Genomic DNA, 24,154 nt, shown 5'->3' with positions numbered 1-24,154 from the left:
TCTGCCTAGAAGGCCAGCATCCCGGAGTCGCCTCTTCACTGTTGACCTTGAGATTGGTGTTTTGCGGGTACTATTTCATGAAGCTGTTCTTGCCATAATATGGACTTGGTATTTTACAAAATAAGGCAATCTTCTGTATATCACCCCTACCTTGTCACAACACAACTGATTGGCTCAAATGCTTTAAGAAGGAAATTAACTTTTAAACAAGGCACACCTGTTAATTGAAATGCATTCCAGGTGACTACCTCATGAAGCTGGTTGAGAGAATGCCAAGAGTGTGCAAAGCTGTCATCAAGGCAAAGGGTGGCTACTTTGAAGAATCTCAAATATAAAATATATTTTGAATTATTTAACAATTTTGCTTACTACATGATTCCATGTGTTATTTCATAGTTTTGTTGTCTTCAATATTATTCTACAATGTAGAAAATAGTAAAAAATTAAGAAAAACCCTTGTGAGTCGGTGTGTCCAAACTTTTGACTGGTACTGTATATCAATGACAAAAATAATATTTCAATTCTACTTTGTAATTCAACAAAATGTGAAAAAGTTCAAGGGGGTATAGACTTTCTATAGGCACTGTATCTGGAATAAACCCTCAGGTTTGTGGAGAAGACTGTGGTAGAGCTGTGTTTAATAGAGCCCGGCAGATATATCGGTTCACCAATGTTCTCGGCAGATATTGGCCTTTTTACTGCTATATCGGTATTGGCCAATAATTCCACGATAACCGATATTCAATAGATAAGCATGAGAGACCCTTTTTTTCATCCTATTTGAACATTTGCTGCCATTCTCATGTGTCATTATTGTCACAATGTATTAAATCAACATTTCAAGTTTTAATGTCACGTGCACAAGTCCAGTGAAGTGCCTTTCTTGCAAACTATAAACCCAGCAATGTCGTAATCCATGTAGTACTAAAAATATCAAGGTAGAACAAAAACATGAGAAATAGAAAAATGAAAGTAAGAAGCTATATAGAGGATCAGTTTCAATACCATATTTATACTATGCAGGGATACTGGAGTGACAGAGGTAGATATGTATAGGGCTAATCATGATGTATGCATCAGGACATTTTATAAAAAGAGTAGAAGATTTTTTTGTCTGTGTGTGTAGTCAGAGTGTCATTGTGAGTGTGTAGAGAGACAGTACAAAATAAAATACAAGGATCCACTCCAATAATCTGTGTCACTATTTAGCAGTCTTATGGTTTGGGAATAGAAGCTGTTCAGGAGCCTGTTGGTGTCAGAATTGATAGACCGGTTACGCTTGCTGTGCAGAAGCAGAGAGAACAGTCTATGGCTTAGGTGGCTGGAGTCTTTAACGATTTTTCGAGGCTTCCTTTCACACGGCGTGATATGGAGGTCCTGGATGTCAGGGGGCTTGGGCTGTCCATATCCCCACCATGCAGTACTGTTGCCATACCAAGCGGTGATGCAGACAGTGGTGCTCTCAATGGTGCAGCTGTATAACATTTTGAGGATTTGCCTTCTTTACTACTGTGCGTGTGTGGACCATTTTAAGTCCTTGACCCGCTCCTCTGCAGCACTGTGGATGGGGGTGTGTTTGCCCCCCCCATTTCCTGTAGTCCACAATCAGCTCCTTGGTCTTACTGACTATGAGGGAGAGGTTGTTGTCCCGGAACAACATTGGCAGGTCACTGAACTTCTCCCTGTAGCCTGCCCACCTGTGGTAAATTATATTGATTGGACATGATTTGGAAAGGCACACACCAGTCTACATAAGGTCTGACAGTTGTCACTACATGTCAGAGAAAAAAACGAGCCATGAGGAGGAAGGAACTGTCCGTAGAGCTCCGAGACAGGATTGCGTTGAGGCACAGATCTGGGGAATGTTACCAACACATGTCTGTGCCATTTGAAGGTCCCCAAGAACACATTGGCCTCCATTATTTTTAAATGGAAGAAGTTTAGAACCACGAAGACTCGTCCTAGAGCTGGCCGCCCAGCCAAACTGAGCAATCGGGGGAGAAGGGCCTTGGTCAGGGAGGTGACCAAGAACCCAATGGTCACTCTGACAGAGCTCATGCGTTCCTCTGTGGAGATGCGAGAACCTTCCTGAAGGACCACCATCTGTGCAGCACTCCACCAACTAGGCCTTCAGTCATTGGCTTCATCAATAAGTGCATCAACAACTTCGTTCCCACAGTGACCGTACGTACATATCCCAATCAGAAGCCATGGATTACAGGCAACATCCGCATCGAGCTGAAGACTAGAGCTGCTGCTTTCATGGAGCGGGAGACTAATTCGTACTCTTATAAGAAAGTGTCAATACAGGATTAAGATTGAATCCTACTACACTGGCTCTGACGCTCGTCGGATGTGGCAGGGCTTGAAAATTATTATGGACTACAAAGGGCTACCCAGACGCGAGCTGCCCAGTGACTCGAGCCAAACAGATGAGCTAAATGCCCTTTATGCTCGCTTTGAGGCAAGCAACACTGAAGCATGCACGAGAGCACCAGCTGTACTAGATGACTATGATAACTCTCGATAGCCGATGTGAACAAAACCTTTAAACAGGTCTTTATTCACAAAGCCACTAGGCCAGACGGATTACCAGGATGTGTACTCAAGCATGTCTTCACTGACATTTTCAACCTCTCCCTGACCGAGTCTGTAATACTTACATGATTCAAGCAGTTCAACAGTCCCTGTGCCCGAGGAAGCGAAGGTAACCTGTCTAAATGATTACCGCCTGTGGCACTCACGTCGTTAGCCATGAAGTGCTTTGAAAGGCTGGTTATGGCTCACATCAACAGCATCCTCCAGGACACCCTAGACCCACTCCAATTCGCATACCGCCCCAACAGATCCACAGATGATGCAATCTCAATCGCACTCCACACTGCCCTTTCCCACCTGGACAAAGGAACACCAATGTGAAAATGCTGTTCATTGACTACAGTTCAGCGTTCAACACCATAGTGCCTACGAAGTTTGTCACCAAGCTAAGGCCTCTGGGACTAAACACCTCCCTCTGCACCTGGATCCTGGACTTCCTAAGGGCTGCCCCAGGTGGTAGGCAACAACACGTCTGCCACGCTGATCCTTAACACTGGGGCCCCTCAGGGGTGTGTACTTAATCCCCTCCTGTACTCCCTGTTCACCCACGACTGCGTGGCCAAACACGACTCCAACACCAAGTTTGCTGACAACACATCACTGAGAACAATGAGACGGCCTATAGGGAGGAGGTCAGAGAACTGGCAGTGTGGTTCCAGTACAACGACCTCTCCCTCAACGTAAGCAAGACAAAGCAGCTGATCGTGGACTACAGGAAAAGGTGGGCTGAACAGGCCCACATTAACATTGACGGGGCTGAGTGGAGCGAGTCCAGTTTCAAGTTCCTTGGTGTCCACATCACCAATGAACTAGCATGGTCCAAACATACCAAAACAGTCGTGAAGAGGGCACGACAAAACCTTTCCCCCCTCAGGAGAATGAAAATATTTGGCATGGGTCCCCAGATCCTCAAAAGGTTCTACAGTTGCGCCATCGAGAGCATCCTGACCGGTTGCATCCCCACCCGGTATGGCAACTGCTCGGCATCTGACCGTATGGCGCTACAGAGGGTTGTGTGTACGGCCCAGCACATCACTGGGGCCAAGCTTCCTGCCATCCAGGACCTAATATAATAGGCGGTGTCAGAGGAAAGCCCATAAAATTGTCAGAGACTCCAGTCACCCAAGTTTCTCTATCGCACAATAATCGGTACCGGAGTCTAGGACCAAAGGGCTCCTCAACAGCTTCTACCCCCAAGCCATAAGACTACTGAACAAATAATAAAATCGCCACTGGACTATTTACATTGACCACCCTCCCTTTTGTACACTGCTGCTATTCGCTGTTTATTATCTATGTATAGTCACTTCACCCCTACCTACATGTACAAATTACTTCAACTAATCTGTACCCTCGCACACTGACTCTGTACCGGTGCCTTTACTTTATTCTATTTTGTAAATATGTTCTTAACTCTTCTTGAACTGCACTGTTTGTTAAGGGCTTGTAAGTAAGCATTTCACGGTAAGGTCTACACTTGTTGTATTCGGCGCGTGTGACAAATAATTATTGATTTGATTTACGGTAGCGTGGGCAGACTGAAGCCAGTCCTCAGTAAAAGGCACATGACAGCCTGCTTGGAGGTTGCCAAAAGGCACCTAAAGCACTCTGACCATGATTAACAAGATTCTATGGTCTGATGAATCCAAGATTGAACTCTATGGCCTGAATGCCAAGCGTCTGGAGGAATCCTGGTACCATCCCTACGGTGAAGCATGGTGGTGGCAGCCTCATGCTGTGGTTATGTTTTTCAGAGGCAGGTACTGGGAGACTAGTCAGGATCGAGGCAAAGATGGACGAAGCAATGTACAGAGAGATCTTTGATGAAAACCTGCTCCAGAGCACTCAGGACCTCAGACTAGGGGCGAAGATTCACCTTCCAACACGACAACGTGAGGCTTCGGGGGAAGTCTCTGAATGTCCTTCAGTGGCCCAGCCAGAGCCTGAACTTAGACCCTTTACTGAGTAAAGGGTCTGAATACTTATGTAAATTGATATTTATGTATTTTTATTTGTAATAAATTTGTGACTATTTCTAAAAATCTGTTTCTTTGTCGTTATGTGGTATTGTGTGTAGATTGATGGGGGGGGGAATAATTTAATACATTTTAGAATAAGGTTGTAACGTAACAAAATGTAGAAAAAGTCGAGGGCTCTGAATACTTTCCAGATGCACTGTGTTTTTTCACATTTTTCTTTATACTGGTAAATCAATTAAGAACATTCTTATTTAGAATGACAACCTGTCAGGAAGTGGGCGCAGGATGTATAACACACATAGGTATGGCAAGGAACAGTCTTTTGAACAGTTGCGTGTGTTTTTTGGATCATCATCAGCTCATGTTGCGAGGCATCATGTTGTAAATCAGTGTCTTGGTTTCTCTTACCTGGGAATAACTGGAGGGCTGTCGCTCAAGTATGTTGTGTCAGTATGTTGTGCCACACTCTGTCAAGAACATGAACTGGTTCCATGTACGCACAATGTTGTCATATCACAGCTTTTCAAAAAAAATAACACCTGTCACTGAAAAGCTTGTTAAGGAAGAAATGAAAATAGTGAATGGAATCAAAATGTCCTCATTCATCATTGGCCTTCTGTCCATGATTTCAGTCTCATTCATTTGTGATGCTTTATTGCAAAATATGTGATTAAAAAAAATAAATGTTTGCCCCCATTTCCTTTCTCAACCCCTCAGTCGACCGATGATGGAACCGCCTTCCAAAAAGGAGCTGATGCCCATGTCCAAGCGGCCAGATGAGTGGAAGGACCCCTGGCGTCGGTCCAAATCCCCCAGGAGACTTCCGGGCATGTCTGGGTCACCACCGCGGGGTCGCCGGCGACACCGGCCTTCTGGATCCTCTGTATCGCTGTCCAACTCATCTAGGTAGCTTTCAATTCAGCCATACTTACTCTACCTTACTGAAGCACCTATTTTCTGCAGTGTTTCAATCTACTTGAGTACTCTGTGTTTGTGCGTTAAAGAAAGAGGTTAAGTGTGTGTTCTGTTCTGCAGGTCTTCGTCCCGCTCTTCCTCCTACACAGGCTCCGGTTCATCTCGCTCTCGGTCTCGCTCAGGCTCCTCGTCCTTCAGCTCGTACTCCAGCCACTCCTCCCAGCGCAGCTCCTTCAGCGGCAGCCACTCCAGGTCCGACACACACTCTGCCTGCCTGTCTGTCAACGCACAGCACCACCTAACACACCCCCACAACACTGTCTATTGAATAGGACACTCATTCGCTGAGTCCATGCTAACCTTTAACCTATGGTCACTGCAGGTCCAGATCGTTCTCATCGTCTCCGTCTCCGACCCCTTCAGCACAGAGGAACGCCAAGAATAAAGTTGAGGCCCCGCCAGCTCTAGGCCCCAAAGGGTACAGCCATACCCATTCATCCATAGACATGCTATATTTTCATCCGTTGTGCTGTGTACCATCATACACAACTCACACAGATCGTTTGTACTTTTCCTTTCATAGCTCAAGAGTCCATAGGTACTGAGTCTTACATAATAATAGAGTAGTTTACGTTTAATTGACATGCTATATGGTTCACCTTAGATGTGTAGCTAGCATGCTTCTGGTGTTAGTCTATAGTCAATCAGTCTTTTGAAGAAAGTATAGGTTTTGCCCTCATTACTGTGACGTATGAATGCTGCATGCCAAACAACAAAGCAATATACTCTTATCTTCAAGCATCCCACTGAAGCCTGGTACACCTCCGCCTCCTCGTAGGGAGAAGGCACCCCCCAGGAAGGCTCCCAGCCCACCATTGCCAGGCCAGCCTGGGAAACTCCCCAAACCCACCCCGGAAGGGGGCAAGCCCATCAACCACCGCGAGCCCCACGAGGGGGGCCGGCCCATGCCGCCTCGGGAGGGGGGCCGGCCCATGCCGCCTCGGGAGGGGGGCCGGCCCATGCCGCCTCGGGAGGGGGGCCGACCCATGCCGCCTCGGGAGGGGGGCCGGCCCATGCCGCCTCGGGAGGGGGGCCGACCCATGCCGCCTCGGGAGGGGGGCCGGCCCATGCCGCCTCGGGAGGGGGGCCGACGGAAGGAGAGGCAGCAGCACAACCCACCCAGGAGGTAGGACAGAAGTACACACTTCTACTGGCCATCCGTCTTATCACAGGTTCCTCTGTCACATATTAATAACACAGCCAACCTGAGAGCTCAAGGATATCCAGTGATATACCAAATAGGGATGGACATTTGAAATTATTTTACTATTCAAATGATATCATGACATTTGTTTGTATATGCGGGTCGTCCAAATGCAACACACAAATAAAATGCTCTTGACCAATCAAAATGACACAAATGCACATGGCAGTGGTAAACAGAGGACAGACTGCTTTTCTCCGCTAGTTTTGGCTAACAGCAAAAGTGAAAGAAAATTCTGATTTTCACATTTTCTGGTGTGTGTTTTGCATTGATCTGTTTGGGGTTTTGTGGAAACTGTTTGAAGTGTACCGATATCAGGGAGGACTGGAGGGCTTAATGTGCAACAGTAGCTCAACGTTATAAAAGCTACATTGTGTTTTATTCAATTAAGAATTAAGTGTCATGGTATATATCCTTGTAGCCAACAATGTCACAAGTATAATTTTATTTAATTTAGACAGCTGTTTCATTGTTAAAATAGGCCTACAATTATATATTTTTTTAATGAACACTCACTTAAGTAATCCAATACTAACGTCCGTTTGATTATTCAATTAACTGTTCCCATCCTTAATACCATGGTGCAATGATTGTACAAAATATTGCCACAAATCAAGGAGAGACAATTTTTTCCCATCTCTTTTTTTAAATTATTGCAGTGAACTCTATTGCGGCTCCACTAACTTGAGACATAACCGGTTCACATTTTAATATTTTGGTGATCAGATTGTTAACCTTATTTTCAGGCAGTATGTCACAGGTAGGCCTAATACCAGGCATATTTGTGAGTGTGTGTGTGTGTGTGGGTTTTTTATTGAAATTGTACGACGAGTATCCCTCAGCTCACAAAGCCACTTTGTATGGCAGGTCGATTTGCATCAGCAGGGGCCTATTCCAGCAGCAGGACTGTGTGTTGGTGAAAGAACTATCCTCTATCTCTGGTTCAGCTGACGGCCATGTCTGGGCCTGCATGGGGAAGAACCCAGGGCTGGTGCTGTGGTCAGGGAAAGGACAGTAAAAGGGTAGGAAAGGACAGCGAGGGGGCGAGCCACTGCCTGTGGTTTCTCTGCCTGCATGGGTAGAATGCACTAGGCTCACGCTGTGTGGGTGGCGTGGTTCTCCCTGTGGAAAATCTCATGTAAAACCTGTTGGCCGGGGGTCCTGCAGCTCTAAAGATGCATTGTGCTCCCCTGTAAAATGTTAATTTATTGACTTGACTGCATGTTTAAGTAAGTCATTTTGTTCAGCAATGATTCATAGTTAATGAAACTAACACTTTTCCCTCAACACTTTTCCCTTAGTGGAACATGAACCATAACGTAATTTCATACCATGGATACATTTTGAATAATGTATGAATGCTTTACTTTCTATCTCTTTTTAGAGTGTTCATGTGATTGAAACATGGAGGGCTGGTGTGGAAAGTAGTAAAGTACAAACATTTGCACATTCTATTAACTTTTGATGTTAAAGCCCATCCGTTGTATGAAATGGTGATTTGAATATTGACTTTGGCACTGCTCACCAGGTATCCATGTCACAGGAGCAGGCAAAGGGGTAGGAAGTAAGACGAGCACAAGATTGATGTGCGTGCATCTTAAGGGCTGTCAAGAAATTATTTCAATGGGCGTTAGATGCTTTTAGTGTTACCACATAGCTCAGACACAACCTGACTAATTAATTTCAACAAAAGATGCTGTCACTCAGAGATGAATGTTCACAGCTGACTGGAACGATGACGCCTGAGGTGCCGCTGGGAGTTTCCCTTGGCAAGAGGAGTTGGACTTGAAGACTGTTGTGGGCTGTTTCGTAGGTTTTCCTCTCAGGTGAACTTGTATCGTCAGTCACGACGTGACTTGATGTTAGTGGCGTCAAATGAACACAGCTGTTGTTCCTGCTCTGAGGGAAATCTCCCTTCATCTGTGATGCAGCACTCTACTCCACTGCAGGGACAACAGTTTGTTTTAAGTTATATTTTGGGGCGGCAGGGTAGCCTAGTGGTTAGAGCGTTGGACTAGTAACCGGAAGGCTGTGAGTTCAAACCCCCGAACTGACAAGGTACAAATCTGTCGTTCTGCCCCTGAACAGGCAGTTAACCCACTGTTCCCAGGCCGTCATTGAAAATAAGAATTTGTTCTTAACTGACTTGCCTGGTTAAATAAAGGTAAAAAAATAAAAATATGAATGTGACCTAAAATGTCTTGCCAAGTATGCAATCAAATAAAAGTTTATTTGTCACGTGCACCGAATACAACAGGTGTAGGTAGAACTTAGAGTTAAATGCTTACTTACAGGCTCTAACCAATAGTGCAAAAAAGGTGTTAGCTGAACAATCGGTAAGTAAAGAAATAAAACAACAGTAAAAAGACAGGCTATATACAATAGCGGGGCTACATGCAGACACCGGTTAGTCAGGCTGATTGAGGTAGTATGTACATGTAGATATGGTTAAAGTGACTATGCATATTAGAGGTCGACCGATTATGATTTTTCAACGCCAATACCGATATTGGCGGACCAAAAAAAGACGATACCGGCCGATTTAAAAATACATTTTAAAAATTATTTTATTTATTTGTAATAATGACAATTACAATGATACTGAATGAACACGTATTTTAACTTAATATAATACATCAATAAAATCTATTTAGCCTCAAATAAATAATGAAACCTGTTCAATTTGGTTTAAGTAATGCAAAAACAAAGTGTTGGAGAAGAAAGTAAAAGTGCCATATGTGCCATCTAAGAAAGCTAATGTTTAAGTTCCTTGCTCAGAACATGAGAACATATGAAAGCTGGTATTTCCTTTGAACATGAGTCTTCAATATTCCCAGGTAAGAAGTTTTAGGTTGTTGAATTATAGGACCATTTCTCTCTATATGATTTGTATTTCATTAAGCTTTGACTATTGGATGTTCTTACAGGTACTTTAGTATTGCCAGTGTAACAGTATAGCTTCCATCCCTCTCCTCGCTCCTACCTGGGCTCGAACCAGGAACACATCGACAACAGCCACCCTCGAAGCATCGTTACCCATCGCTACCCAAAAGCCGCGGCCCTTGCAGAGCAAGGGGAGCAATTACTCCACGTCTCAGAATGAGTGACGTTTGAAACGCTATTAGCGCCCACCCCGCTAATTAGCTAGCCATTTCACATCGGTTACACCAGCCTAATCTTGGGAGTTGATTGGCTTGAAGTCATAAACAGTGCAATGCTTGAAGCACTTCGAAGAGCTGCTGGTAAAACGCACGAAAGTTTGTTTGAATGAATGCTGTTTGAATGAATGTTTACGAGCCTGCTGCTGCCTACCACCGCTCAGTCAGACTGCTCTATCAAATATCAAATCATAGACTTAATTATAACATAATAACACACAGTAGGAGCCTTAGGTCATTAATCTGGTCGAATCCGGAAACTATCATTTCGAAAACAAAAAGTTTATTATTTCGGTGAAATACGGAACTGTTCCGTATATTATCTAACGGGTGGCATCCCTAAGTCTAAACATTGCTGTTACATTGCACAACCTTCAATGTTGTGTCATAATTGCATAAAATTCTGGCAAATTAGTTTGCAATGAGCCAGGCGGCCCAAACTGTTGCATATACCCAGACTCTACGTGCAATGAACGCAAGAGAAATTACACAATTTCACCTGGTTAATATTGCCTGCTAATATTGCCTTCTTACTGCATTCGCGCAACAGGCAGACTCCTCGTGAGGCAGGTGGTTAGAGCGTTTGACTAGTTAATCGTAAGGTTGCAAGATTGAATCCCTGAGCTGACAAGGTAAAGATCTGTCGTTCTGCCCCTGAACAGGCAGTTAACCCACTGTTCCCAGGCCGTCATTGAAAATAACAATGTGTTCTTATCTGACTTGCCTAGTTAAATAAAGGTGTAAAAAGAAAAATAGGCAAAATCGGCGTCCGAAAATACGTATTTCCAATTGTTATGAAAACCTGAAATCGGCCCTAATTAATCAGCCATTCCAATGAATCGGTCGACCTCTAATGCATATATGATGAACAGAGTAGCAGTAGCGTAAAAGAGGGGTTGGTGGGTGATGGGTGGCGGGTCACAATGCAGATAGCCTGGTTAGCCAATGTGCGGGAGCGTTGACATGTTGTTACTGTGATGTACATTCTACTATTAAAAGTATGATGATCTCTTCGCTCACTGAAATATGTTGATCTTTCTCTCCTCTCACTCTATTCCCCTGTTTAGGCGGACAGTCAGTGGCAGTGTGAGCGGCAGTAGTTACTCTGGCTCCAGCTCTCGCTCCAGATCCCGCTCCTCCTCTGCCTCCATCTCACGCTCTGGATCCAAGAAGTCCAGGTAGGATGAATCGATCCCACTTCCACTAACTTCCACTACACTGCTTTAAAAGCTGACAGTTAAGAGAATTTTGCCTCAGAAAGGAGTTATTGACTTGGTGCTGGTACCCCCTGTATATAGCCTCGTTATTATTTTATTTTAACTTTTTTGTTTTATAATTTTTTAAACTTTTATTATTATTTAATTTATTTAGTAAATATTTTCTTAACTCTTTTTCTTGAACCGCGTTGTAGAGTAAGGGCTTGTAACTAAGCATTTCACGGTAAGGTCTACACCTGTTTGTATTCGGTGCATGTAACATATGAAATTTGATTTGATGCAGGTACCACTTGAAACCGATATGTATTGAATACCTGCTCTCTTGTTTTTCTTTGCTGTTTATCCACTGGTCAACTACCTAGAAAATCCAGGTACTATGCCATTTTATATCTGCCATTTATATTACCCTAGCTTGTACACCTGCTCCTCTCTTCATTTATCTTAACTGTGATTCATCCGTTTGATTGATTTCTCCCCCATTTTGCCCCACCACTCACTCAGTCACCACCTTCTGTTCTTGGGTGTTTTAATCATAATTTGTCATGCTTAAATAAAAATCCCCCCCACTACAAATGTCGATATTCTGTCAGTATTTCCATCAGCCTGAGTTAGTGTGTGTGCAGGTTTTTGTGACACAGCACTGAGTCTCTCTCGCCCTGTGGCCTGTGTGGTCCCTGTTTAGGTCTCTGAGTGTGAGCAGTGTGTCTAGTGTGTCCTCGGCCTCCAGCAGCAGCTCAGTGAGGAGCGCTGACTCAGATGACATGTACGCTGACCTGGCCAGCCCTGTGTCGTCAGCCAGTTCCCAATCCCCCACCCCCGGACAGCCCCATGCCCGCAAGGAGAGGGTCCCGCCACGGGACAGGGGTCCCAACAAGGACAAAGGTAGCAGTTAGGCTTTTGTCATAGACTGCAATTCACTCTGGATTGTATTGTGGTTGACGTGTCATCACAGAATGGCAGCATCTGGTGGTTCTATGGGTTGTATGTTAGTGATGTATACTGTCTGCTCTCCACAGGGAAGCCCACTAAGAAAGATGAGCCCCATCCCCCCAGAGAGGACCGGAGGAAGATTGATACCTCAGGCCTCCCTCATAGACACACCCACGGCCCCATGCCCAGATCTGGGCCTGGCAGCAGGGGGCACGGTCCAGGGGGGCACGGTCCAGGGGGGCACGGTCCTGGCGGCCACCCCATGCACCCGCCCCACGGACCCCCCATGGGAGCCCCTGGAGGCTATGGACAGCACAAAGACATCAAACTCACGCTTCTCAACAAGGTGACCGCTGCTGGATTTACTGTTGAAAATCAACGGCTCTCAACTCAAATAGACTGAGTCTCTGAATTACTATGGAAAAATATGTGGATTAGTGTTGTCCTGAGACTAGTATCGACAGAAATTATGTTCATGTTGGAAAAAAACAGCCTTATGTTGCCACCCAGAGTCACATTTATTTATTTTGCAAGCTATAGCACACACTATTTTACAAATGTATGTTTTAAATGACCACAGAGTTCACTCTGCTTCGTGTTTTCTCTTTGCCAAGGAATATCTGGCATTGTATGATTGCTATACTGGTATCGTGACAACATTCATTTAGATACAAGTGACACTGATATCACACCCTGTGACACTAATGGCATTAGAGTTTAGAGGTCTGAGTATCTTTGTGCGAAGGAGAGGTTGGACAGTCAATATGATAAGTGTCTGACTTCCTCATACTCTTATCAGTCAGACTGAGTAACTAGATACTGGGCCTCCCGGGTGGCGCAGTGGTTAAGGGTGCTCTACTGCAGCGCCAGCTGTGCCACCAGAGACTTTGGGTACGCGCCCAAGCTCTGTCGTAACCGGCCGCGACCGGTCAGTCCGTGGGGCGACGCACGATTGGCCTAGCGTCGTCCAGGTTAGGGAGAGTTTGGCCGTTAGGGAAAACCTTGTCTCATCGCGCACCAGCGACTCCTGTGGCGTGCTTGACGCATGACTTTCAACCTTGGTCTCTCCCGGGCCTGTACGGGAGTTGTAGCGATGAGACAAGATAGTAGCTACTAAAAAACAATTGGATACCATGAAATTGGGGCAAAAAAAATAATATTTTAAGAATAACTAGATACTAGTACTAATATCAAGCTTCTGTATACCATACTTTTGGTATCGCTGATATTGTTTCAATGTGTATATATACACACATTATTTAAATGCCACCATTGAACATTGAGCAAATGTGATTTTATCTCATTTTAATGTACTGTATTTTGCATTTGTTGCTTGTGAACTTTCTGACGCGTAACAATGTATCGCTCTCTCACTCTGTAGCAGCAGGCAGAGCGGGGTAACAGGAAGCGATACATGCCTTCAGACAAGGACAGGCCTACCTCTCCACTCAGCAAGAGGATAGCATTGTCTCCTGAGAGAGGTGAGGGCCTCAAACTGTTCAGAAAACGCTTAGTCTGACATTAATAATGTGTTCTTCCCAAGGAACTCACACACACACACACGTGGTTTGGTTATACCAAATGTGGAAATCCAACTATCAGAGAGACCTTGCCGTAGGCTTCATTATCTGTTCTTTCTATATGCTTTGTCTGTGTTGAACCAAGTCATTTATCTGAGGCCACAATTCCCTGTATGTAATCAACTTCCCATCAATGTCCTACAGGTCGTGGTGACAGGAGGATGCCTGGACGGCCCCCACTCTCTCCTCGAATGGACCGGCCCAGAGGCCAGGGCCCTCGCCCCATGCCACCACCGGGAGAAAGGTAGGTGCCCTCTGCTGCTTCTCGTCCAAAACTACACACACAACCCCAATCTGACGCCTCTTTGTTGGTGCTGCCCTTCACCGCAGTAGTGATGTCATTTTAGGATGTTAGAGCAACCACAAGCCTTTGTTTTGAATGTGGAACAAGTCACAAAAGTGGAAGCCCCAGAAGTATATGATATACACCAATAAACAGGGCATGTGACCCTGTCGTCACTATTTATACATCTACTCGCACCCTCTCTATACAGGTAGATTAATCCCCATGATAACCCTTGTAAATTGTCATAGGCATGTGGCACTAAGCCCAATCATGTTATTTCTCTCTTTAGAAAACGTCCTCTGTCCCCACCACCAAAGTCGTCTGGCAAAGGTCCAGGGGTGTTGTCCTCTGGCTCAGGCAAACAGCCCCCAGGTGGCCCGGGCTCAGGCTCCGGCAAGCCTAGCAGCACACTGTCTCGCCGTGAGGAGCTGCTGAAGCAGCTCAAAGCTGTTGAGGATGCCATCGCCCGCAAGAGGGCCAAGATCCCAGGGAAATAACCCTCACCCTGCCTGCCTACCCAAGTCGCCCAGGCAACATCAAGCATCAAGGGACATAAGTCACCAATACCTGTCAAGAAGCCTAGCATTCTCTGGAAATGTAAAAAAGGTGTCTGTCCCTAAATGTAAAGGCCATTGTGTAATTGTTACTGAACAAAATGGCCACCAAAACATTTCTGCTTGTTTGCCCTCAGAGAGAGGTTGTCTAAAAGGTTTTACAGTGCTGAAAAGAAGTAGTAGCAGGGTGTCACTGTTGCTCACTGTTGTCTATTTAGTGAGAAGGAACAATCTTCCCATCGTGTCTCATTGATAAGGTGAATTTATATACTTTTGATCCACACTGTTTCTCTCTGTCTGCCCCTTTTACTGTCTCTTATCTCATGTTTTTTTTTCTTTCTGTTGGGTCGAGTGCTGGTCTTGCCCCATTTCTGCCGTTCTGAAGATCCTGGAAACTGCCTCTAGTCTCCCAACTGGTTCTCTGTACAAACATTTCGTCTGCATTCATTCAGAATGAGAAACACGCTCACAGGACCTCTTGTTCATGGTGGTTATCTCTTAACCAATGACTTCTCCTGTTCTAGGCCTGTGCTCTGTTCTCTTGCAGTGTTAATTTTACATACCGTGTACAATAATAGTGAGCATTTGACAAGCACCCATTTTTTTCAAGTGTATGATTGTAGAGAACAAATTGATAGTGATGTGAAGTATTGCTTTTTTAATCTACCCCAAAAAATCTCTAGCTCTTCTCAAGTAATTTACTGTGTTTTATTTTTCTCACATTTTTAGTTGACAGAGTATGAGAGATGGTTGGGGACACCGGAGGATAAGGAGCGTCTTGCTTTTGTGACAAAAGGCTTCTAAAATAAACTATTTTGATAAAGAGAAATCATCTGTCGTGTGTCTACCTTCTCCATAATTTCACTCTCCCCAATCCTATATTAATTGGATACGTGGCTCCATCAATCACTTGTTTTCTCTTGTTCTTCACAGGAGATGAAGCACAATGTATTGCATGTTGATGTACATTTTCACTACCAAATATAATTTGAAAAACAAGGTTTTCACATGATTACTGCAGATCTTATCAATAATAATGGGCAGGACACATTATGCTTTCTAGGGTGGGGCAAGGACATCACAGATGCATTTGGATTAACCAATGATATTTGGTGCTTTTCCACTGGCAGTCAATGGCTGGGCTGAGGCTCCAGGCAATTACTCTGGAAAAGAGACTGGAGGCAAATGTGATAGAAGACGTGATGATATTGATTTAACGTTAGTGAGGTGGAAATATGAGCCCAGCTAAACTGGTCAATGGTACAAGTCCTACTGATTTAGTGTGTTTGTTCTTCGGGGCAGGGATTTGATCATTGGAAAGTTCATGGTACTTGCCCTTATTGGACTCATCTCAGTTTTCACTGAGCCATCTCCAGAGTGACAGATGTATATCTCTCAGACATGTTAATCAGTAAGCAGACTAATAGTCTAGGGTCTGTTTCAACATAACCAGAATATATTAAAACACATGCTCTACTACTTTATCTGCATACAGTCTGATTATTCTGTTTACTAAAAGTCCCATACCCTGACAGCTCATTAGCTTACAGATAGAGGGAACTTCTTCATCACAAAGAGAAATACCTATTTATAGGTATTTATAATGAAGCATGTTGTCTTCTGACAGTTTATTGAAGCCATGTGGCGTTCTTTCCAGTTCTTTGCCTGTGTACTGGCTTGATGGTGAGGATACCTGTTATTTTGACAATCTCGCCTGATGTTTGTCGTTATAATGCACTGATAAGGCATACTTACTGGTTTGCCCAGCTATCACACCTTATCTGCTTTCTTTGTAACTGACTTGTATTTCTGGAACCAACTATGTTGGAAATGTTTCAATCAGGAGAAACATGAAACATACTCCTTGTTCAGTAAGGGTAGGACTAGGAGGGGCAGGGAGAGATGAGGCTATTGTGATGACACCATTGTTTGCCTCGGAGTGGGAAGATCCAGGCTGCAGGAGAAAGTGTTCAACTTGTAGGAAGGCTGATGAGGTTGTCTAGTAAATGAGCTAAATATACTATAAGAATTCATCAATGATCATCCTTCGTTTATCATGCTGAATTTAACATGAAAAAACATATTTACAGTTTTTTTCCCTCTGAAAGTTTTAGCATACAGTATGTGGTTACATTTATTATTGGTAGAAAACTGAAAAGGTGTAGTAGGATAGGCCAAAATTAGGCTACATTTATTTATGGATTCAGATTTGATCTATTTTATCCGTGTGTGTATAAATGAACCGTTTTGTTACATTTCTTCATAATTCCTAGCTTCTGTCTTGACTATGGAAACATATCAGTAAGATTACTGTCTGTCAAGGTATGCAAGCTGTCTGATAGTATGCCTATGGTCAATATATTGATTATAGCAGCTAATAAAATCAATATGAATAAGTATGTATAGGTGTACACAAGCTCATATAGATTGTAATAACAGGTGATGTAATGTTGATGTAAACACAAGCCAAGTCCTGACAGTGGGGACACTCACTGTAGGAAAGAGGAAGCTGGGAACTGAATATAGTGATTTCCATTTCCTCCTACATACGGATTTCCCCAACCAGGTACGTCCACTATAAATTGTAGGATCACTGGCATTATGGCACAAAACAGAGCATAAGCACTTGGGCTCCTCTACTAACAAATATATATTTGATATTAGAAAATGCCAGGTCTATTCAAGATTATGCAGGTAAGTTAGAGTTTGACTGCCCTGATTGTTTGAAATTTAACTACACCTGAATGAATGTTGGATTACGTTTTGATCCCTCATTTTGGATTGGTTTTTATTCAAATGGTAATTTATTAATGGTGTTTGTTCGTTTTTATTCATTTATTTCACTCCTTTGCAGACTCTACTTTTACTTGGACTTTTTATTGATAAATTGACTTTGGCATCAGAGGCACACAAGCATAAGGGATGCTTCAGTGCAGAAGAACTGGAGGATGGAGCTCTTAAGATCTTGCGTCGAAACCGGTACCTGAAAGACGGTCATATTGATGAAACGCAGTATCACAAGCTGGGTACGAAGAAGACCTGCCCTGCTGTGCTTCATTCACAGTCAGTAGACTACAACAACCGTTCTGTCTCCCCCTGGCGGTACAGGTAAGGCATCTTTTTCTACTCGAAGTAAATACTTTCTGGATAGGTCTAACATTTTATAGCCTCGTACGAACCATCATGATCTCACGAACCATCATGATCTCGCGAACTCATATTCTGTTTCGACACAGAATGTGATCAAAGAATGTGAGCTCCGAGATCGGGATGGTTCGTACGAGGCTACAATTTTACTCATGCAGCCATAATATTCTCATTCGCACAATAATATAATATGAGTCAATGTGCATGACATATGGCTAGGAAAGAAAATACATTTTCGTATGCATTATTAATTGATTCATTGGGTAATTGATTAATTGGAATGTGACTTTTCCCACAGCATCGATAGCAAGGAGGGACGATTCCCTGAGAAGATAGTCGTCGCTGAATGTCTATGCACGGGATGTATCATCGTCAAAGGGCACGGACATCACGGGGCCGAATACGAAGATTATGGATATAACTCGGTGCCTGTAGTGCAATCCCAGATGGTTTTGATGAAGACCGACTGCACGACCGAGCCAGGAAAATATTCATTCAGCTCACATTATATTAAAGTGCCTATTGCCTGCACCTGCGTTAAGGCTAGGACATATTAAGTGCCTCTCATAGAGGACATTTTTTAGACAAACTGTAGTGACATGTTTCACATTTTGTTGTGTTTGTTTTAAAATGCACTTAAGTTATTGAAAGTATAACACTATGCTTATGGATACGAAGCTATCGAGAATACATGGATTTTTACATGACACTCTTAGGTACATTAATGTAGTACTTGTGTTGCAAGGTTGTATTTATTTGATGATCTATTAACTATTTATTAGTCTCGGCAGACGGGTTTCCTCCCACAATGTACCAATGTTCCGGCTGTTGCTCATAGGTCTGGGTTTCAGCGACTAACTATTTATTGAACTATGTTCTCAAGCTATTTATTTATCGATGTTTTTTGGTGACTTTTGTTATTAGGCCTATTCCTTTCAACATCAATGTGTTCTTCTGTTCCTGTTTTCCCATCAACATAATCATACATTTTAGATAGCTTCCTCTGTTGAAATGGTAAATATTCGAATTTTCTGCGCATTTAACGCAGTATACTATAAGAATCGTTTGATTAGGCTATTTATCGGTATTGATTTTGACAAATTGTACGTGGGTGATGAATTTATATAAATGTAGCAGAATTTATGAAATGTTATTGTTGTTTCCTTAATAAAGATTACTAATGAAATATCTGCCGATCATGCTTTATTTAGGCCAACCTAAATGATTAAAGGTGGATACATCTTCGGGGTTATAATATATACTAAGGTTATTTAAAAAGCAACATCAAGACAGCCTTCGTTATTACATGAGCCAACAATTTACTATTGAGATTTTTATAATAACGATTTGACAATGAGCGCAGATGAATTGCTTGAAGGCGTCCGCCAATTCTTTACGGGTGTCTTCTGTTTTCAGATCTATTAAATTATAGCCAATCGGATCCACTCCTGAACGTGTTTTTAGCAGCATGGCTACAAAAGATAATCCGGTCTTGAAATAAAAACGGTACAGGACCTCTGCTAAAGAAAGATAAAACATAAATATGCCATACTGCCTGCACGTAGTGTTGTCACTAAACCTCTCGGAGGTAAGTTAATAATATTCAGTGTGATTTAGCGAAAGACGCTCATCATTATTATGTACAGTACCAGTCAAATGTTTGGACACACTTAATCATTACAAGGTTTTTCTTTATTTTGTACTATTTTCTACATTGTAGAATAATAGTAAATACATCAAAACTATGAAATAACACATATGGAATCATGTAGTAACCAAAAAAGTGTTAAACAAATCAAAATATATTTTAGATTCTTCAAAGTAGCCACCCTTTGCCTTGATGACAGCTTTGCACATTGTTGGCATTCTCTCAACCAGCTTCATGAGATAGTCACCTGGAATGCATTTCAATTAACATGTTTGCCTTTTTAAAAGTTTATTTGTGGAATTTCTTTCCTTAATGCGTTTGAGCCAATCAATTGTGTTGTGACAAGGTAGGGATGGTATACAGAAGATAGCCCTATTGGTAAAAGACCAAGTCCATATTATGGCAAGGACAGCTCAAATATGCAAAGAGATACGACAGTCCATCATTACTTTAAGACATGAAGGTCAGTCAATGCAGAACATTTCAAGAACTTTGAAAGTTTTTTCAAGTGCAGTCGCAAAAACCATCAAGCGCTATGATGAAACTGGCTCTCATGAGGACCGCCACAGGAAAGAAAGAGCCAGAGTTACCTCTGCTGCAGAGAATTAGTTCATTAGAGTTACCAGTCTCAGAAATTGCAGCATTTACCCAAATAAATGCTTCACAGAGTTCAAGTAACAGACATCTTAGCATCAACTGTTCAGAGAAGACTGCGTGAATCAGGCCTTCATGGTCGAATTGCTGTAAAGAAAACACTACTAAAGGACACCAATAAGAAGAAGAGACTTGTTGGGACAAGAAACATGAGCAATGGACATTAGACTAGTGGAAATCTGTCCTTTGGTCTGATGAGTCCAAAATTGAGATGTTTTGTTCCAACCGCTGTGTCTTTGTGAGATGCAGAGTAGGTGAACGGATGATTTCTGCTGTGTGTGGTTCTCATCGTAAAGCATTGAGAAGGAGGTGTGGGGGTGCTTTGCTGGTGACACTGTCAGTGATTAATTTAAAATTCAAGGCACACTTAACCAGCATAGCTACCACAGCATTCTGCAGCGATACGCAATCCCATCTGGTTTGCAGTTTAGTGGGACTCTCATTTGTTTTTCAATAGGACAACGACCCAACACACCTCCAGGCTGTGTAAGGGCTGTTTGACCAAGAAAGAGAGTGATGGAGTGTTGCATCAGATGACCTGGCCTCCACAATCACCCGACCTCAACCCAATTGAGATGGTTTGGAATGAGTTGGACCGCAGAGGGAAGGAAAAGCAGCCAACAAGTGCTCAGCATATGTGGGAAATGCTTCAAGACTATTGGAAAAGCATTCCTCATGAAGCTGGTTGAGAGAATGCAAAGAGTTTGCAAAGCTGTCATCAAGGCAAATAGTGGCTACTTTAAAGAATCTAAAATATATTTTGATTTGTTTAACACTTTTTTGGTTACTTTATGATCCCATGTGTTATTTCATAGTTTTGATGTATTCACTATTATTATATTATTCTAGAAAATAGTAAAAATGAAACCGTAGGTGTCCAAACCTTTGACTGGTACTGTTTGTGTACAGTGTTAGCTAGCTAGCTAAGCCACGTATGAATAAGGGAAAGCTGTCTACCCCAATGCTACATTTACATGTATCCATGTCAGAAGAGAAATAGCTGTGACTAGTTAGCTTTGTAAAAACGTTAAGGGAGAGGTTGTTGTCCTGGCACCACACGGCCAGGTTTCTGACCTTCTCCATATATGCTGTCTCGTCGTTGTTGGTGATCATGCTGGAGTCATGCCTGGCAGTGCAGTCATGAGTGAAGTGAGTACAGGAGGGGACTGAGCACGCACCCCTGAGGGGCCCCCATGTTCAGAATCAGCGTGGCGGATGTGTTGTTACCTACCCTTACCACCTGGGCGACCCGTCAGGAAGTCCAGGATCCAGTTGCAGAGGGAGGTGTTTAGTGCCAGGGTCCTTAGTTTAGTGATGAGCTTTGAGGGCAATATGGTGTTGGAACGCTGAGCTGTAGTCAATGAATAGCATTCTCATATAGGTGTTCCTTTTGTCCAGGTGTGAAAGAGCAGTGTGGAGTGCAATAGAGATTGCATCATCTGTGAATCTGTTGGGGCGGTCTGCAAATTGGAGTGGGTCTAGGGTTTCTGGGATAATAGTGTTGATGTGAGCCATGACCAGTCTTTCAAAGCACTTCATGGCTACAGATGTGAGTGTTACGGGTTGGTAGTCATATAGGCAGGTTACCTTAGTGTTCTTGGGCACAGGGACTATGGTGGTCTGCTTGAAACATATTTGTATTACAGACTCAGGCAGGGAGAGGTTGATTAATGTCAGTGAAGACACTTGCCAATTGGTCAGCGCATGCTTGCCTCGTAGCAAGTATAGAAGTAATTTTGCTTGTCTGGTAGGCTCGTGTCACTGGGCAGCTCTTGGCTGTGCTTCCCTTTGTAGTCTGTAATAGTTTGCAAGCCCTGCCACGCCCAACGAGCGTCAGAGCTGGTGTAGTATCATTAGATCTTAGACCTGCATTGACTCTTTGCCTGTTTGATGGTCCGTTGGAGGGCATAGTGTGATTTCTTACAAGCATTCGGGTTAGTGTCCTACTCCTTGAAAGTGGCAGCTCTAACCATTAGCTCAGTGTGGATGTTGCCTGCAATCCATTGCTTCTAGTTGGGATATATATGTATTGCATGCTGTGCTGAAGTTTCTCTGAGAGAAAAAAATACTACACTGAACAAAAATATAAATGCAACATGTAAATTTGTCCCATGTTTCTTGAGCTGAAATAAAAGATCAGAGAAATGTTCCATATGCACAAAAAGCTTATATCTTTCAAATGTTGTTCACAAATTTGTTTACATCCCTGTTAATGAGCATTTCTCCTTTGCCAAGATAATCCATCCACTTGACAGGTGTGGCATATCAAAAAGCTGATTAAAAGCATGATCATCATTACCTTGTGCTGGGGACAATAAAAATCGCTCTAATATCTTAAGTTTTGTCACACAACACAGTGCCACAGATGTCTCAAGTTTTGAGGGAGCGTGCAATTGGCTTGCTGACTACACAAATGTCCACCAGAACTGTTGCCATTCATCCGCCGCCATCACCTCATGTTTCAGCATGATAATGCACAGCCCCATGTTGCAAGGATCTGTACACAATTCCTGGAAGCTGAAAATGTCCCAGTTCTTCCATGGCCTGCATACTCACCAGACATGTCACCCATTGAGCATGTTTGGGATGCTCTCGATCGACGTGTACGACAGTGTGTTCCAGTTCCCACCAATATCCAGCAACTTTGCACAGCCATTGAAGAGGAGTGGGACAACATTCCACAGGCCACAATCAACAGCCTGATCAACTCTATGTGAAGGAGATGTCGTGCTGCATGATGCAAATGGTGGTCACACCAGATACGGATAGGTTTTCTGATCCATGCCCCTACTTTAAAAAAAAGAAGGGTATCTGTGAACAACACATGACTGTGTTCCCAGTCATGTGAAATCCATAGATTAGGGTGTAATAAATGTATTTAAATTGACTGATTTTCTTATGAACTGTAACTTAGTAAAATCTTTTAAATTGTTATATGTTGCGTTTATATTTTTGTTCAGTCTAATTAGTCACCTATGTTGGTTTGTTAAAAATGAAAATAATATAGGCTATATAACTGAACAATAACCACCACTGTTGATAGTGTGCAGAGCTGATTTCAGCTAATTACCATTTCCTTTTTCTATAAAAATGATTTGCTCTGTGCGTCAGGGAAATTGACACTGCTACAGAAAAATACTGTTTTAATTAGTCTGCCGATCAATGCCCTTACTGCTCTGAAAATGACTCTAGGTATTTAATTGGTGTGTGTGCTTGTGCAAGCTGCCAGTTGTGAACTTCTCAACACGCCCTATTTGTGATGGTCACATCTGCAATGTAACAATGTTTTCACATGTATCTTGTCATGGATTGGTCTCTGCTTTTTAGATAGTTTCTAACTTTTCCCTGTATGATGTGTGCTCCACAGCGCCCCCTGTCAGGAGATCCTGCTCATGTGAGTGGGTTTGGGTTAAATGCGGAAGACACATTTCAGTTGAAGGCATTCAGTTCTACAACTGACTAGGTATCCCCCTGTCCTCTCTTTCCTATTCAGCATCACACAATAACTGGTCCCCAATTCTTCTCTTCCTTGGGGGGGGGGGGGGTAATCACTGATCTGATGTGACTGGAATTGATGAAACTAATGTTGTGGAAACCACACATTCACCTATCCAATCATGTCATGGAGTATTCCAAGGAGGGATAGAAAGACAAAACTATAAACTATTCAAACATGTTTGAAGTGTCTCCCTTCATGGGGCGGCAAAGTAGGGTTCTCAGGGTTACTGTTCTGGTGGGGATGTCACAAGCCTACAGCAGGCAGTCTGAGAAGGGCCCCACTGGGGGCGCCATTGGAGGGCCCACTGCTCCTGCTGCCATCCCTCCCTCCTGCTGTTCCTGTTCCTATCCCTATACGACCCTGGCCAGCCCCAGATGACCCTATCTGGGAGGGGATGAGTGTTCTGGGCCAGACTATCCCCATCTCCAGAGCTGTGCTCTGAGGTTGGGGATGCAGGTCTGAATAGGGGCTGGGGTGTTAGGCGTTTGGGAAGTGTGTGTGCTGTGGTTGGAATGAGAGGTGGGTGAGGGGAGTCTAGTTTGGGTGACTTGTGAGTGACTTGTTTGGCTTGATCTTTAGGTTCTTCTCAGAAGGCATGTTATTGTCAGTTTTGGGGTTTTGGTATGTAGCGGCTCACGTCACGTTGTCAGGGTGGTATGCCCCATGTGGTGATGGCGGCGGTCTGAGGCCAGCTCCTGGATCACCACCTCAGGGTGCCTCTGGGA

At 43.4% G+C, this 24,154-nt stretch overlaps 2 protein-coding genes across 6 annotated transcripts in view; both read left to right on the top strand.

Moving 5' to 3' along the window:
* LOC135524464 (zinc finger CCCH domain-containing protein 18-like) overlaps nt 1-15,310 on the top strand; it is a 29,738-nt gene extending 14,428 nt beyond the window's left edge. For 2 of the 5 annotated variants that reach the window (XM_064952013.1, XM_064952014.1), the window contains exons 10-20: nt 5,295-5,483; nt 5,613-5,744; nt 5,875-5,970; nt 6,292-6,678; nt 10,982-11,092; nt 11,494-11,502; nt 11,814-12,013; nt 12,148-12,407; nt 13,443-13,542; nt 13,786-13,885; nt 14,217-15,310. In XM_064952013.1, coding sequence (XP_064808085.1) covers nt 5,295-5,483; nt 5,613-5,744; nt 5,875-5,970; nt 6,292-6,678; nt 10,982-11,092; nt 11,494-11,502; nt 11,814-12,013; nt 12,148-12,407; nt 13,443-13,542; nt 13,786-13,885; nt 14,217-14,424 — 1,792 coding nt within the window. In that variant the 3' untranslated portion in view covers nt 14,425-15,310. The remainder of the gene's footprint in view (nt 1-5,294; nt 5,484-5,612; nt 5,745-5,874; nt 5,971-6,291; nt 6,679-10,981; nt 11,093-11,493; nt 11,503-11,813; nt 12,014-12,147; nt 12,408-13,442; nt 13,543-13,785; nt 13,886-14,216) is intronic. The other 3 variants (XM_064952018.1, XM_064952015.1, XM_064952016.1) reach the window with 3 other exon arrangements.
* A 1,786-nt stretch (nt 15,311-17,096) lies between these two features.
* LOC135525290 (interleukin-17C-like) lies at nt 17,097-18,804 on the top strand. The gene is made up of 3 exons (XM_064952999.1): nt 17,097-17,175; nt 17,336-17,589; nt 17,927-18,804. The coding sequence occupies exons 1-3, from the start codon at nt 17,149-17,151 to the stop codon at nt 18,183-18,185; spliced, it is 540 nt and encodes a 179-aa protein (XP_064809071.1). The 5' UTR covers nt 17,097-17,148; the 3' UTR covers nt 18,186-18,804.
* The last annotated feature ends 5,350 nt before the right edge of the window (nt 18,805-24,154 follow it).

Source organism: Oncorhynchus masou, chromosome 31 (genome assembly GCF_036934945.1).
Source record: "Oncorhynchus masou masou isolate Uvic2021 chromosome 31, UVic_Omas_1.1, whole genome shotgun sequence".
Classification (NCBI taxonomy): Eukaryota; Metazoa; Chordata; class Actinopteri; order Salmoniformes; family Salmonidae; genus Oncorhynchus; species Oncorhynchus masou.
The sequence above is the reverse complement of the archived record's forward strand: the minus strand, read 5'-3'. Positions and strand labels throughout refer to the sequence as shown.

Coding starts and splice junctions, on each gene's coding strand:
- LOC135525290 (XM_064952999.1), top strand. CDS start 17,149: ATGCCAGGTCTATTCAAGATTATGCAG. Junction 17,176..17,335: donor GTCTATTCAAGATTATGCAG/GTAAGTTAGAGT, acceptor ACTCCTTTGCAG/ACTCTACTTTTACTTGGACT. Junction 17,590..17,926: donor GTCTCCCCCTGGCGGTACAG/GTAAGGCATCTT, acceptor CTTTTCCCACAG/CATCGATAGCAAGGAGGGAC.